General features: G+C 37.0%; 2 protein-coding genes across 3 annotated transcripts; one reads left to right on the forward strand and one right to left on the reverse strand.

Moving 5' to 3' along the window:
* Positions 1-1,728: 1,728 nt before the first annotated feature.
* fam151b (family with sequence similarity 151 member B) lies at positions 1,729-6,373 on the reverse strand. The gene is made up of 6 exons (XM_062418128.1): positions 6,149-6,373; positions 5,949-6,074; positions 4,771-4,930; positions 4,469-4,686; positions 3,455-3,590; positions 1,729-2,892 (listed from the first exon to the last, which is right to left on the reverse strand). The coding sequence occupies exons 1-6, from the start codon at positions 6,225-6,227 to the stop codon at positions 2,742-2,744; spliced, it is 870 nt and encodes a 289-aa protein (XP_062274112.1). The 5' UTR covers positions 6,228-6,373; the 3' UTR covers positions 1,729-2,741.
* Positions 6,374-10,002: 3,629 nt separating this feature from the next.
* On the forward strand, positions 10,003-15,325 carry LOC133979583 (perforin-1-like). Of its 2 annotated transcripts, XM_062418129.1 has the most exons (3): positions 10,003-10,067; positions 11,146-11,204; positions 11,869-12,520. In XM_062418129.1, the coding sequence occupies exon 3, from the start codon at positions 11,883-11,885 to the stop codon at positions 12,267-12,269; it is 387 nt and encodes a 128-aa protein (XP_062274113.1). In that variant the 5' UTR covers positions 10,003-10,067; positions 11,146-11,204; positions 11,869-11,882; the 3' UTR covers positions 12,270-12,520. The 2 variants fall into 2 exon arrangements, with proteins under 2 accessions (XP_062274113.1, XP_062274114.1); XM_062418130.1 differs by lacking the exons at positions 10,003-10,067; positions 11,869-12,520 and adding an exon at positions 14,833-15,325.
* The last annotated feature ends 1,245 nt before the right edge of the window (positions 15,326-16,570 follow it).

A 16,570-nucleotide genomic window follows, 5' to 3' on the forward strand; every position in this document is an offset into this window, starting at 1 on the left:
TGTGTGTGTGTGAGTAGATTTCCTGTACACAGGGATCTTAATGCTCCTGTCAGTCATAAAATGTTAAGACTGCCTGTTATCACATGACAGACATTGCATACTTATGTTAAGTGATAACGGCTAAACCATTTTCATGGCAACTGAGCAACTCCATCTGGTGAGGAAGGATACAAGTTGTGGATGAAATTTGAAGCTAGTAAGAACTTTCTTTTTTTCCCCCCATGTCTGCTCTTTCTGAGGTCAAAAATGAACCAAACTCAAGTTAGATAGTTCTCAGAAAATATTTGATGGGTCTACATCTTGAGGCAGGCCATGAAATGACAGAGCTTCATCTTTGAGAATGATTTCAGATTTTTTTTTAAAAAGTGAATGAAATACATCCACTTTTAATCTGCTGGTTAAAAAGTCATTAATAACTTGAAAAGTAGTTTGTGTGAATTATGTTTTGAGCATTTCCCCCCCCCCAGCAATTTATCAGTGTTTTATGTCTGCTTATTATGTGTATAACGATAATGGTGTTTTATTGTTGAGTTGAATTTAAAAAAAATGCTGCTTGTTGATAAAAACAAACAAACATGTACACCAAAATAATGCAAGTCATATCAATATTTTTTAAATATTTTATAAATGATCAGTTATTAAAAATGATCATACAAATATATGTACAATACTGGCCTCTTCATCAGGAACACCTGTGTAATCTAATTCAATCCATCACAACAGCTCTGCTATAAATTCCACATTTATGTAGTTTATACATTTTCAGTTTTCAGGTTCTACTTATACTTTATGGTTATTATTGAGGTCATAGTGGGTGTATTATATTGAATTGTGTTCCTAATACTAATATTTTGTCCACTTCATTAACATACATGAGGGGGGCAAAATATAAGGAACACCATTCAATATAATTAACCACTGTATACCACCAACACTTAGTATGACCTCAGTAAGAAACATTACTTCTCACATTTGAGAACACCCAAAAAGTATTAAAGTATGAATTATATTGCACAGGTGTACCTAATGAGGTGATCGGTGACTGTATATCATCTATAGATGTATCACATATATATACATTATATCATCCATACAAGGCATTACTCATATATGAATCATCTAACATTTAAACAGAATGTACTGTGTATCACTGTTGGAATAAAAACTGCAGATTGAAGAAAAAACGCAACTTGGCACTCTGAGATTTTTTTCCAGCTTGCTCTCGTTGTGTTATAAGAGCTTTCATTTTAGAAAAACTTTTTATCTAAATTGCCAATTAGTAAAGCTGCATCCTTGAAAGCCTAAAACCTCCTCAGATACAGAAACAGAGTTGTCAGTGGCAACACTTCAATGCTACACTCAACCTTCAATGTTCCCTATTAAACAGTATTATATTGTGCTGTCTGCTGTTTTCAATAAACCTTGTACCGAATTACTGAGCGACTATGTTACAAGGTTTATAACTTACAGTTATGAAATGGTAAAAGGAATGAACACATTGTTGCTATGGACTTTTCCTCAGCTTTTTTGTTCTTTCAGTGAATAAAAAGATCTTCACAACAGTGATGGAGATCACCAGAGAACTAGAGTATGACTTATTTAACCAATTTCAATTGTGTCTGCATGAAAAGCAGTAGATGTGTTATATTATTCAGCAGGACAGTATGAAAAGACAGAATCAGTAGTGGCATATTAAAAAAAAATATGAGGAGTATTTATTCACTCGGTCATTGGGCCCTATAAGATATATGATATACCATGTCATGATTTATAACATCTGCTAGGTTTAGAGAGATAGAAATGTCTTTGTAAGTAAGTTCTATATTTTAACCATGCTAGCAGCATGACTCTAGGCATGGCAATGTCTCACTCATTCCCACTTACAATTATTGGATGGATTAATAAAGTATGTAGGTAAGTCAATTTTATTTGTATAGCGCTTCTCATAGACATAGGTCACAAAGTGCTTTACAAGGCATAGTACACATACAAAAATAACTAACACACAGTAGATGAAGTGACCACCCAAGATACTGTATACAAGATTGAGAAGTTCACATCTAAAACAATGAAAAAAACTAACTAAAAAACACTGATACTCATACGTTGCATACAGGTTACACAAACGGATGTGTATTTAGCTGCTATAAAGAAATCCACAGAATCAGCAGACTGTAAGGATGCATAGACCTGTCACCATAACTACTTCTGTTGGATGATATATTGTCTCAGAAATAATTGTGGTAAATGATATTATTGTCATTTTAAGACCATTTTATGCCACAATTAGAGTTAATATTATACTTATCTATCTGAGTGGTGCCAGGACCCTTAGTTTCACCTTAATCATTTACACTGTAGCTGCAGCCTACATACATGACCCACACCCCTGCAGCATCAGTCTGATAGTGGGAGTAAAGAGTTTTACATGCTCGTAAAAAAAAGCTAAAGAATTCATATACACTTTCTGTATTTCTGTTTGTCTTAAAAAAGAAAACAAAAACAAATTATGATGAGATTGTCACTACAATAAGAATTGATGGTCCACCTTAACAATTACAACTCTACACATTTTAGACCTTCAATATAAAAAACTAAACTGAAGACATTTTAAGACTTTTTAAGGATCCGCTGGAACCCTGCAAGACAGCAAGTGTAGCATATTTGACCTGAGAGTGAGTTGATAAGTAAGGGTGTAGTAGATCAGCCACAGGAGCCTGACCATGCACCACTACATCATATCAAACTAAACTGGAAATTTTAGTGAGCTCTGTCCTTATGAAGTCAGGCAGGTCGTAATAGATCCTGCTGATGTCCAACTCTTTTCTGTAGGGTAGTAACTCCTGTAGTGTCAACTCGTCCTGCTGGCCAGTCCACACAGTGAGAGTGTACCTGTGCACAACATAGCAGAGCAGAAACATTTCATTAATGTGAGTGACTTCTCCACATCTATTTATTTTCTTTTTTGGTCTTTTTTCCTTCACAGCTGTCTCTCAGAATTAAACTGCCTGCTTCCCCGTGGTTAAAAAGGATTGACACAAAAATTTAAAAATGATGCATTGTATTTCTATTTTTGTATACTGTGGGTCAGGAAGGTGATAGATTAACCAAACTTCATAACATTACTTGTTGATACGTTTCAATCTGGGGTGAAATATGACATCATAGTGGCTTCATACAGTCAGTGTTGATCTGTGTATGATTCAATGTCTCTATGATTGGTCATGGACAATGGATGTGGACAGGATATTTGGACAGAATAACACTAAGAGAAGGTGACAATGAATTTGGATTCATTGTCCAGATTTACTAAAAATGACATCCATAAATATATTCATTTAAATATTCAAACCTGTGACCTTGTTGGAACCGTGGAACTATAACAGAAGAAGCCACAGGGTCCTGACTATGTAAAAGTCCAGCAGTGTAATGCTCATATGAGTGTGTTGATCACCTGTCTGACTGCTGCAGCAGCCATGTGAGCTGGGAGTGTGACTGGTTCAGGAGGGCTGCACGCACTGGGAAGGTGACGGGATGTTTCAGTGATCTACATATCTCCTCCATCTCATGCACCATACTCCAGCTGTAGCCTGGAAAACAAAAACACTTCAATTACAGCAAGAATATGGGAGCAACTTCTGGTTAGAGCGAGGAAATATCAAATAAGAGACCCAATGAGTTCCCTAATTTGTCTGTGCACTTTGGGACATTATAAACCAGGCACTACATTTCTCCAATAAATTATGAAATTGATGAGAAAATGAAAAAGGGGGCTGACTACAAATGAAGTTTAAAAATCCATAAGTGATATATCCTGTGAGAAAACCAACAACATTGGGTCTCATGCAAGAACTAGCAATCAATCTGTATTTATATAGCGCAGGATCACAACAAAAGTCATCTCAAGGCACTTTACATATAGAGCAGGTCTAAACCGTACTCTTTCATTTAATTAAAGAGACTCAACATTCCCACATGAGCAGCACTTGGTGACAGAGGCAAGAAAAAACAGAGAGAGAGAGAGGGAGAGAGAGAGAGAGAGAGAGAGAGAGAGAGAGAGAGAGAGAGAGAGAGAGAGAGAGTCAAGTCAAACTGAAATAGAAATAAATGACTTGATGAAAACTTGCTCTGTTAGCAAAGTTGCCTCTATTTCCTCATCAAAGTGAGGTCAGGTTGTTCACACAGCTAATAATTTAGAATATTAACGTTTAGGTTACAATAAATGTGAATTATCATTTAATGTAAAAAAACAAAAAACAAACAGGTGCATTCATGTGAGTGTAGAACCCTGTAAATGACAACTGAAGAGAGTGTTATCTGTTTGTTTTTTTAAAGCATGTGAAGAAAACTCTTTCAAATCAGAATTTCAAACAGAGTACAACTTCTCTCAGAGTGAATATTCTGATCAAGGTGATTTCTCCTGATTCTATGAGGATAAAGGTCTCTATGTAAACACACGTGTCTTTACCTGGGTTATCTGTACCAGCAGTCCACCCTGTTGTCCAGCCCAGAGACAGCACAGTGTCACATGGAAGATTCCCCACAGCAGCCAGGAAGGCCTGAGGCTCCAGAGGTGTGGCCTGTCCTCCAGGACCAGGAAGGACATCTGCGTTGATCCATACAGGACAGCTGGGTTCAGCCAGCACTTCCTGCAGCAGAGCCACAGAGGGGGGCACCGCCTCCAGACTGCATGGAGAGTAAACTCCAGAGTTAGCATCACACACAACCACAAATCACTGAGAAGAAACATGAGCCCACCTCAAGTCTCACCTCTTGAAGTCAAGTTTTATCCCCTTGTTGTGCACCTTAACTCCTTCCAGCCACTCCTTCAGTGTGATGTCACTGTCTGTCTCAGGAGGATGTGCCATGATTGGCTCTTTGGGGTCATGACCTCTCATAATTATGTCAGCTTCTAACATATGAGTGGGACCTAAGGGTTAAAGACACTGGTCAACTGTCAGTGAAGAAGAACCTGGGTCATTGATATGTCAGTTAACATCATATACATGCTACTGCTGCACTTCACTATTTAAACATCCATATATTTATTACACACACACACACATATTACATATATATAAACACACACACAAACACATTTTACATATATATACACACACACACACACACACACACACATACACACTCACTGGCCTTTTCATCAGGAACACCTGTGTAATCTAATTCAATCCATCACAACATCTCTGTTATAAATTCTACATTTATGAAGTTTATACATTTTCAGTTTTTGTTAACATTGTCAGAAAGGTGATAATTCTACTTTATCTTTATTACTGAGGTCATAGTGGGTGATGGAGGTGTACTAGGGAGCATTATATTGAATGGTGTTCTGAATATTTTGTCCACTCCATTAAAATACATGAGAGAAGCAAAATATTAGGACGATCAGGTAATATAATGCACCTTAGTAAACCACCACCACTTAGAATGATCGACTTTTTGACAATATATACAATACATATATAGAATTTATGGAAGAGCTGTTGTCTTGAATTGAATTAGATTGCACGTGTTCCTAATATGGTGGCCAGTGACTGTATGAATCATATACATATATTTATATATATACATACATATATATATACTGGGGCGTAATTTACACTGGGACAGAGGGGACATGCCCCCGTCACTTTTCAAAAACCTGTTTGTGTCCCCCCGACTTTCAAATGTGTTTATTATTATATTTTAACTGCACGGTGTCATCTCCACAGACAATCACAGTTTTTTCATCTATTCCTGCATGGTCTAAAGTGGTATATATATATATGAAGAAAAAAAACCCAATGAAAGCTTTTATTGCATTTTCGCAAATATAATAAAGTTTTCACAATTCTGAAACTGTGTTTTAAAGAGACTTTGGCCTCTCCCTAAATGTGTCTACTAGCATAAGTGTGTAGTTTGGTGACAGCAGCAGCATGTTGACCCACCTGTGAGCGCCTCCTTCAGGCTGCTCCTGCTGTTTACAGCATGAGACCATCTCACCTGAGCAGCGTCCCTCTTCTCTATCTCACCCCGAGACACTAAATAGTCCAGAGTCTGCTCACACATCCTGTCTGCGGACAATAAGCAGCAACACATTACTGTCAGCTGTTAGCCATCATGTCAGTTTATTGAGAGCTTGTCTTACCATTTATAGTCCTCACTGTGTAAACTACCAAACACACGGTTAAAATCAAGATAACACTACGGACGCTAAACTTCTTCATGTTTCAGCTTCATTGTTCCGGTTGGTAACAAGCAGGTATGTATCTCTGTCACTGCTGACTGGTGTATGAATGTATAAATATGTTAGAAAAGGACTCGTGTTGTTAAATACATCTGTCAATCTCCGTATCGTCTCCTGTCCGCCATCTTTGACAGCTAGCTACGGCAGGACCACTTGGACAAACTTCTTCTTTATAAAGTTCCGGCAGGCTGTACTCAAAAGAGCGCAATGCTGCTGCACAAAGGCAAGATTACCTCATCATACTTTCACATATAGTCTAGTAAAATGTATATACTTTATAACTGCTTTGCCAACAGACTGAATGTTGTGCTCTTTTCCAAATCTGATCAATCTGATTACATGAGAACACAACATGTTGCACAATTTCCAAATGACCACATTCACACAGACCATCTGGATGTTTCCCAACAACCTTTAAACAACCCGCAAGACTATAGTGTCCCAGTCTCAGTGTGGTTAGGACAACATCATCTCTTCATCCAGATTTAATCCTCCCCCTTTTGCTTTTTACAGAGGGCTGTAGAGAGAAATAATGCCTGCCCCTCTGCTCCTCAGTCCACTCTTCCTTCCACTGATGTTCCAATTTTTCTTTACAAATGCTAAAACATTCACTTTTCCCCAGCGGAACATTCAAATTAATGGTGTCCCTTGATAGAGATTCCTTTGCCAATTTATCTGGCTTCTAAGGACCCAGTGTCTGGGAAACCTGGGTTAGGGGTAGACACTGGGTCCTTAGAACCAGCTTTAAGATTTGCATATATTCATTAAATTGGTTTAAATATCTGATCACAACATTACATGAGATATTTGACCCTTTTCTAGCAGATGTAGATGGACCTCTGGGTCAGGAAGAAACCAGAAAGGAACAGGAGACCAAACATACCTACTCACTTTATCTTTCTCCAGCCCAATCCTTACTGCCAGCTGCTTTATGTGATGAAGGAAATGTGACTTTCTTTCTTTATCTACAAACTCCCAAGACTCCACCAAAAGGTACTTTACTACAGAGGTATATTTTAAACCACTTAATTGAATCCAGTGGTGGAGCCCCAGCTTGCATCTCCTGATTCTCAAACGTAACGCTCCCATTTCAACAAGTAATGCAGGAATAGGAGTTGTCCTAAAGGCTCCACAGCAGATTCTTAAGGCCTTAGCCTGGACCCGGTCATTGGACAAACTTGTTGTCACTACAGGATTAAGGCTATGGTCAAATGGTTCCTACCTTCCGGTACGCTAACTATTGTACATTTATTTTGGCATTGCCAATTTCCTGAAGTTATTCTGTCTAAACCTTTCTGCTTTTATTATTCCAAAAGCAATTAATATTGTAACAAATTCTTCAGTTCTGTTCAGAGCTTTATGGTCCCTCAAGGGGAAATTTGATTTGATTGTGCTATGTTAAAAATCTTTATATGGATCTTCATCCTCCTAGCATTAACTTCAAGTTGTAATATGTAAAAAATTAAGTAAGTTAAGATTTAAAAACACTTTACAGTAGGAACACTAGCTAGGCCTACAATATAACGTCAATGTTATTTCCACTCCATCAGACTGACTCTGAAAATTCTTGTATGAATTCTCAGAGACTAGCTGTGAGTGATTAGTTATTGTCTGTCCCCAATGATTCACCATTTATCATTTGTTCTTGATCCAAACTGTTGTCAATGAAGCTTTTTCTATTGTGGGGGTAAGTGGAGTAGAAGAGGTCCAAGCTCAACATCTTTATTGCAAAAGATCTGAGTACATTAGAATAATACTGAGCAATATGAATACACACAAGCCGTTTTGTAGGTTCCCTCCTCCTGTATGAACATTGCTCAACAACTCATCCAATCCCTGTTTCTTCCCAACTTTTCCACAATCTGTACTTTCCAAATCTCAGATTCAGAAACATCATCTATCTGGCATAAACAAGAGTTGAATGTTGAATGAACATTGACCTTTGCCTAAGACCTATTTGTCTAATCGAATAAACAGTTGTGCTTTACTGATCTCATCCTTTTAGGGGAAACAATTGGCGGCAAAAGTTGAGGTATACCTGCCAACAAATGGTTATGTTGGTAACCAAATGATTTTGCAATCAGTGTTATTGTGTAATTACATCTATCTATCTAGTCTTCACTTCCTGCCCTTGTGTGTTTCCCGCCTTTGTGATAGTCTTTCCCGCCCCTAATTGTCTACACCTGTATCTTGCTTATCACCTCCTCCTAGAGTATATGGTCTGTGTTGTTCCCTCTGTTTGTCACCAGTTCATTGCAGTTCCTTTGTGCGTTCCAGACTTTTTCTTCAGTGTACTTCTCAATTCTCTGAAATTGCATCCACGTTTCCCTCACTTGCATCTTCTCAATTCTCTTAATTGATGTTTCTCCTCGCCTGAACTGGAAATTCTTCCGAAACGCCATTTTGAAAAACTTCCCAATTCTCTTATTTTGGCTCCAAGGATTGAGCATCGAGGATCTTTGAGGGATCTCTGAGGGATCTCTGAGGAGCTATGAGTGAAGATTCACAAGAGCAACTTCCACACAAGTCTTTTACCGGCTGACACCCCTTTATTGAATGATTGATTGATTGGCTGCTGCAGCTGATCAGACTGATCTGATACATCACTACAGTTTGACACTTAGGTGAAGACCCATTATAGAATAAACTCACTCCCAAGTGTTATATTTGGTTGTCTGATTCACCATCTAAAAAATCTGTTAATTGTCTGTCTGATCAACAAAAGAAGCATAAAAAACTTTCTTCATTTATTAAAACATTTTTCTTTTCATGGTATGTTTTTTTCCCCATTAACTGTTATTATGGATAAATGAACGTGAGGGAGAGTCTGTCTGTCAGCAAGAAACACATTTTAAACAACATTTATATTTGATGTAATTTGTCATTAAAGTAGCTCTTTAATTGGCAAATTATGCTCTATTAACATAATTATACCATGTTAGGACTTTTGGGGAAAACATTAAAAGGTCCGTTCACTGCTAAGTCAGTAATTAGAGGAAGACTATTCCTTGCAGAACTGTTTATTAGATTGTATTATGTGGTATGAAGGTGTAGCTGTTTATTATTAATACACATAACACTGAAATGACGTTGTTAACATGTGCAGCAGGTTGGTGTCATCATTAGAAAACTGTCAATAACAAACAGCTCTTTATGGATTAAATCATCATCATCATCATAATCATCACCATCACCATCACCATCATCATCATCATAATAAAAAAATACTTTTGTGATGTGTTGTGTGATGTCACAATAAATGAAACTAATCATTAGGCACAGATGTGTTTGTGTATGTAAACAGATGTGAACCAAACACTCACAATGGTGGCAATATAAAGCATATAAAGACTTTAAGTTGGGGGTGTGATGCTCCTCAGTTTGGTATACTGATGATTTTCATGATCCTCAGAGGACACACATTACATCTGATATTCAGTGAACTCTAGTCTAACTTCCTCTGAAAGGAATTCATTTTATTATGATGACCTCATTTCCTCTTGTGTAAACTTCACAATTTCAAAATTCAATTTTGATAATTAATAGAAATCTAACAATGGCAAAAGTCATGTTATCCATTTCCTCTATTATTACTTTACTTATAATAGTAATAACATTATTCCTTTTTACATTATTGTACAACCTGCTTTGACAGTAGGACACTTCATTATGGCAAATCTGAATAGAGACATTTTGGCACAGTCTTCTCATCATTACACAATGAGGTAAGCAATGGCTTTTACAGGTTATTGAACTGATACGCGGTCTGCAACATGGATCAGCAGACAGAGAGATGACAAACAAAGCATCAAGACTAAAGGTAAGACTTGAACAACTAATCTTCTACTTGTGGTCACTGGAGTTTTTCCATTGTATCTTCTCATTGTTTATGTTATTACTGGCTAACAATCCCATTTAAAGTTATCTGTCATCATGTATTCAACCATTATTTATTTACTGTTACTACAATGTTACACATTATGTGTATTATTACAACTACTGCACTAATACTAATGCTGCCACTCTGTTACTACGACTACCATGTTTTAACAGTTTATTATATGGTGTCACTTTTCATACATTGATATTTTATAATATTCCAGCTTTGATTAAATGTTTGGTTTTCACTGTCATGTTTCTTTACTTTGGTTGATAAGATGATGTTATAAATGTATTCCAGGTAGCAGTCCAAGGTCTTCACATTTGAAAAAGTATTATTAACTAACTGATTTTTATCTGGACAATAAAAAGAGATTAAAAACTTTACAAACTGATAAACAAATCCATTAATAACAAGATTCAGACACTGTAAAGCAAGCATTCATTCAGGTGATAATCAGTGAGAGCTTTTCTTTATTCCATAGAGGATTTACTGTTTTACCTCAGCATGTGACCATAGTGCTGCATGACTGATGAACAGCAACAACAAAAAAACTACAAATAAAAATACCCTCTCTTTTCATAGTAATACACATTATTATGCATTATGAATTTAGCTATTTCCGTTAAGAACATATACAGTATTAAGATATTGACCAATGAACTTCAAAAGGGGTGTGGTTCAACACATAAATATATTATAGTCAACAACTGTTGAGCCGATCATCACAAAACCCATAGGAAGTGTCAACATAAGTACCTGAAATATACCCTGAACGTTTCATTCAAATCAGCCACTGGGGGGCGCTACAAAAGTAAAAAAAAAAAAAAAAAAAAAAAAAATGTGCACAACACAATACTAATCACTATAGAAATTGTTTGTCCAAACAAAACAAATTACTATTTTATTTTCAGGAATGAGTGAAAAAGGGGTTAGAGCTTTTTTTGCTGCTTGTGACTATAACTGAATCCATATTATTACATCATATCTACATTTCCTGTGTTTCATTTCCATCCAGACTGACTGACTGCTGCTGCTGCACATTCCATTTGAATTGCTACATCTGGAGAAACAGAGGTATAAGTCAAAGGTTGAAGGCCAGACTATAAGTGTATGAAATGTGTGTGACATATCATAAATGCAGGTAGAACAGAGCTGTGAAAGACCAAACTAATCCAGCTGTTATTTTCACACTGGCCTTCAGTGAGGATGATGTAACATGTCCTCAAAGTCCCACTCAACAGGCGGTGTGTGTTATCTTTAAGAGGAGGAGCCGTTCATTTGTTTATAGGTGAAAGCAGCAGGTGTAACATTTCCTTTACACAGTGGCTCTCCTACTTGTCGTGTTTTTCTTAGTCCACTTTAAACTACACAATTTCAGTATCAGCATACCTGATTTTACACCAGCTTTTCTGTTTCATACAGATTAGTTACATGTTTAATACTGGCCTTTAATTAAAAGAGCTCTACAGATATTGAGTATTGTACTTTTTATGAAGTTGGGGGACACACAGGAGACAGATGAATGGTTAAAGCAGCAGGAAGGGGAGGCTGAGATATTCTGACTATTATTATTGCACCTGGTACACATAGTCAATAACACTGGATCCTACAATGACCATAATGCAACTTGATCATGTCAATTATTTTTTTCCTTCTTTTACTGAAGCTAAACCTGAGGATTTTTTAGGAATACTAGCTAGGCCTACAATATAACAGATGTGTTATTTCCCCTCTACAGCCTGCTTTGAAGCCATGGCCTCCAGTCTGTCCCTCCTCCTGCTCGCCCTGTGTGCTTTGACTGTGGCTGAAGCAGGGCTGAGGGTGTTCAACCTACGGGCCACTGATCTTGTCCCTGATCCGATCGGACCCTGTGACGGTTATGTCAAATTGTTTCTTGGCTCAGCCAAGCTGGGCACGACATCCGTCATTGACAACGATGACAACCCCTGGTGGGAGGAGGAGTTCGCCTACCTTACAGCCCGGCAGCATGACGTGCTGAGACTTGAGGTTTACGACCGTGACCTCATCTATGATGACCTGGTGGGAATATGCGAGACACAGATCAAGAAGGGAAACTATGTGTATTATTGCAACCTGGACGATGACGTCACACTCTATTTTTCAACAACCCTCAGTTGAATACAGTCAGTAAGCATTTATAATGAGCATGCAGCCTGAATCTCCATCAGACTGACTCTGAAGAATCTTGTATGATTTCTCAGAGACTAGCTGTGAGTGATTAGTTGTTGTCTGTCCCCAATGATTCCCCATTTATGATTTTTTCTCACAAATAGTTAATTTAAGTCACTAAGATCCAAACTGTTTGAATCAATGAAGCTTTTTCTGGCCATTCGTTTCCAACAGAAATAAACCGTGCTGCAACAACCAAACTATACTGTCTGTAAATGTTATTAATATGATGTTAAATGATCACACTGTGAGAGTGAAACCCAGACACAGACAGACTGGCCATTTTCTCTATTATTACTTTACTTATAATAGTAGTTAAATGATTTATTTTTACATTACTGTACAGCCTGCTTTAACAGTAGAAGACTAGGGCACAGTCTTCTCAGGATTACTGAACGAGGTAACCAATGAGTCACAATTCTAGAAAGTCGCTCTATTTCTGTCTTATCGCATAATGCTGAGAATGTAGCAGCTTGTGCTTTAGCAGAGGTTTGACAGGTTTTTATCCATCTGATACGTGGTCTGCTGGCCTATAAAGCATGGATCAGCAGACAGAGAGATGACAAACAAAGCATCAAGACTAAAGGTAAGACTTGAACAACTAATCTTCTACTTGTGGTCACTGGAGTTTTTCCATTGTATCTTCTCATTGTTCATGTTATTACTGGCTAACAATCCCATTTAAAGTTATCTGTCATCATGTATTCAACCATTATTTATTTACTGTTACTACAATGTTACACATTATGTGTATTATTACAACTACCGCACTAATACTAATGCTGCCACTCTGTTACTACGACTACCATGTTTTAACAGTTTATTATATGGTGTCACTTTTCATACATTGATATTTTATAATATTCCAGCTTTGATTAAATGTTTGGTTTTCACTGTCATGTTTCTTTACTTTGGTTGATACGGTGATGTTATAAATGTATTCCAGGTAGCAATCCAAGGTCTTCAAATTTGAAAAAGTATTATTAACTAACTGATATTTATCTGGACAATAAAAAGAGATTAAAAACTTTACAAACTGACAAACAAACCATTAATAACAAGATTCAGATGCCATAAGGTAAGCAAATTCATAATTTGACATGTATGGGACCCCAATTGATTCAACATTCAATTAATAAATAATAATAATAATAATAATAATAATAATAATAATAATAATAATAATAATAATAAGTATTATTATTATTATTATTATTATTATTATTATTATATAAAGTGAATATAAAGTGAATGAAAAATCTCCTCTTTTTGCAGTAATAAACCATATGTGTTTCTGATTTGAGCTATTTCTCTCAAATAATATATTGCTGTATTTAACTGTTATTGAATCCATATTGTTATTACATCATATCTACATTTCCTGTGTTTCATTTTCATCCAGACTGACTAAATTGCTACATCTGGAGAAACAGTGTCGAGGTCAAAGGTTGAAGGCCAGACTATAAGTGTATGAAATGTGTGTGACATATCATAGATGCAGGTAGAACAGAGCTGTGAAAGACCAAACTAACCCAGCTGTTATTTTCACACTGGCCTTCAGTGAGGATGATGTAACATGTCCTCAAAGTCCCACTCAACAGGCGGTGTGTGTTATCTTTAAGAGGAGGAGCCGTTCATTTGTTTATAGGTGAAAGCAGCAGGTGTAACATTTCCTTTTCACAGTGGCTCTCCTACTTGTCATGTTTTTCTTAGTCCAGTTTATTATTAATTAAAAGAGCTCTACAGATATTGAGTATTATACTTTCATGAAGTTGGGGGACACACAGGAGACAGATGAATGGTTAAAGCAGCAGGAAGGGAAGGCTGAGATATTCTGACTATTATTATTGCACCTGGTACATAGTCAATAACACTGGATCCTACAATGACCATAATGCAACTTGATCATGTCAATTATTTGTATAAAAATGATCTCTTCCTTCTTTACCTGAAGCTAAACCTAAGAAATAAAAATAAAAGATTTTCAAATACAAATATAACTTTCCTCAGTTTATCACCATAGCTCAGTTTATCCCATCTATTTATATTTCTAATGTGCAATGATATTTTATAACAGGTTTAAACAGTTCAATTTCTCCATGTTCGTGTTAAAAATAAAGGCAAATTTCCCCCATTTGGGACAATAAATATATCCTACACACAATGACCTGCTGCCAGAAATACTCATTTTTGGTCACATATTGGTTTTGGTCTTTTATGTAAGTACAGGGATGAGCTGCAACTGAAAAACAGGAGGATGACTCTGAAGTGCACAAGTGTAGTTTGAAAGTGGTTAGTGTGTAACAAACAAGTGGTCGATTGACTTAAAGGAATGATGCCCCAGCAGACTTGTGGTTTGGCTGCAAAAAAACAGCTGTTAGTTAAGGGTCTAGTATAAAACATTACATATTAACCCTGATGTGACACAAAATTTAAATCCAATGTGAAAAATCATTTAGGAATACTAGCTAGGCCTTCAATATAACATAGATGTGTTATTTCCCCTCTACAGACTGCTTTGAAGCCATGGCCTCCAATCTGTCCCTCCTCCTGCTCGTCCTGTCTGCTTTGACTGTGGCTGAAGCAGGGCTGAGGGTGTTCAACCTGCGGGCCACTGATCTTCCCTCTGATCTGTTTGGAATCACAGACGGCTACGTCAAAGTGTTTTGTAGTTCAGCTTCTCTGGGCAAGACAAGCATCCGTGACAACGAAGTCAACCCCTGGTGGGAGGAGGAGTTTGCCTACTTCTCAGCCAAGGAGTTTGACGTGTTGAGGCTCGAGGTTCACGACCATGACTTCTTGTATGATGACCTGCTGGGAGTCTGCCAGAGACAGATCAGGTTTGGAACCCATCAGCATGACTGCACCCTGGAGGATGGCGCCAAACTCCATTATGCATACACCCTCAGTTAAATACAGTCGATAAGCATTTATAATGAGCATGCAGCCAGCTTTTTTCTGGCTATTTGACCCTGTTTCCAACCGAAATAAACTGTGCTGCAACAACCAAACTATACTGTCTGAATGTTATTAATGTGATATTAAATGACACTGTGGGAGTGAAACCCAGACACACATATAGAGCCACTATATAAACTTTTTAACTGTGTTATAACTTCACTTCACATGAAGTCTGACTGATGATTTCAGAGATGATTTTCCTGTTTTGATGTGCAGCCCTCGCTCACAGGTCAGAGCTAGAACTTTAAAAAAAAAGAAAGAAAGAAAAAAGAAACCCTCATTCAAATAAAATAATATAATAAATAATAATACATATTTTAAAAATGTTTCTGTGGTCTTTACCTTAGCTTCTGACACTTTTCTGGATATTTGTCCTTGCTTCCTTGTGAAGTTGCACATGATGTAATGCTGAGAGTGTAGCAGGTTGTTTTGCCAGTGTGTTGTGGGAGGGTGTAATGAAGTTGACCTTTAAATACATATGAACATTGAGCAGTGAACATTCATGATGCTATTAAATACAGACACAATGTGGACTTTTTATAAAACCTTAAAAACATGAAATAATCAAAGACCCAGCAGTGGTTGTTGCACTGCCAATGTAAACAGAGGTGGACCAAACACTTGCAAAGTTGGCAATATAAAGCGTATAAAGTAGCACTGTCATTTAATTATAAAATTTAAGCGAGTTAATAACAATAATAGACTGTGATTAATCGAGATCAATCACATTTAAAATGCTAGTATTTACTTGTACTTTGGGGGGAGATAAAACAAAACATGTAGTGTTGGAATAAAAAAATTCATTTCTGGTTAGAGTTCTGTTTTGTTTTTTACATTCTTATTACATCTTAGCCCCAGATGGGAGGAGTTGAAACGAGCTGTGGAAGGTGTGAAGGGTCATGTATGATGGTGTTGGTTTTCCATCTGACTGCCTGTGTGTGGAGGTCTGACAGTGAGGATGTGTGGTGCCTGTTATTTTATTAGCCTGTTTGATTATTCTTGACAGTTTGTTTTTGTACTTGACAGAGAGAAAGATGTACCAGGATGAGATATTGTAAGTGATGACCGACTCAATGAGTGATTTGTATACAACTGTTAAGATGTTTTTACTTACATTAAAAGTCCTTAGCTTTTTAGAATTAGCATTAGAATCTTTTAATTTGCTGAGTAAAAAAATCTTAGGGAGTGCATAGCGTTGGCCACAACATCCATAATGAATTGCAGACTTAATTAGCAGACAACCACATAGAGAACAGTTACAAAGTAACATCTGCTACAAAATGAATGTA

This window comes from Scomber scombrus, chromosome 4 (genome assembly GCF_963691925.1).
Source record: "Scomber scombrus chromosome 4, fScoSco1.1, whole genome shotgun sequence".
NCBI classification, from domain to species: domain Eukaryota; kingdom Metazoa; phylum Chordata; class Actinopteri; order Scombriformes; family Scombridae; genus Scomber; species Scomber scombrus.

Coding starts and splice junctions, on each gene's coding strand:
- fam151b (XM_062418128.1), bottom strand. CDS start 6,227: ATGAAGAAGTTTAGCGTCCGTAGTGTTATCTTGATTTTAACCGTGTGT. Junction 6,075..6,148: donor CACAGTGAGGACTATAAATG/GTAAGACAAGCT, acceptor TATTGTCCGCAG/ACAGGATGTGTGAGCAGACT. Junction 2,893..3,454: donor CTGCTGCAGCAGTCAGACAG/GTGATCAACACA, acceptor TGTTGTGCACAG/GTACACTCTCACTGTGTGGA.
- LOC133979583 (XM_062418129.1), top strand. CDS start 11,883: ATGGCCTCCAGTCTGTCCCTCCTCCTGCTCGCCCTGTGTGCTTTGACT.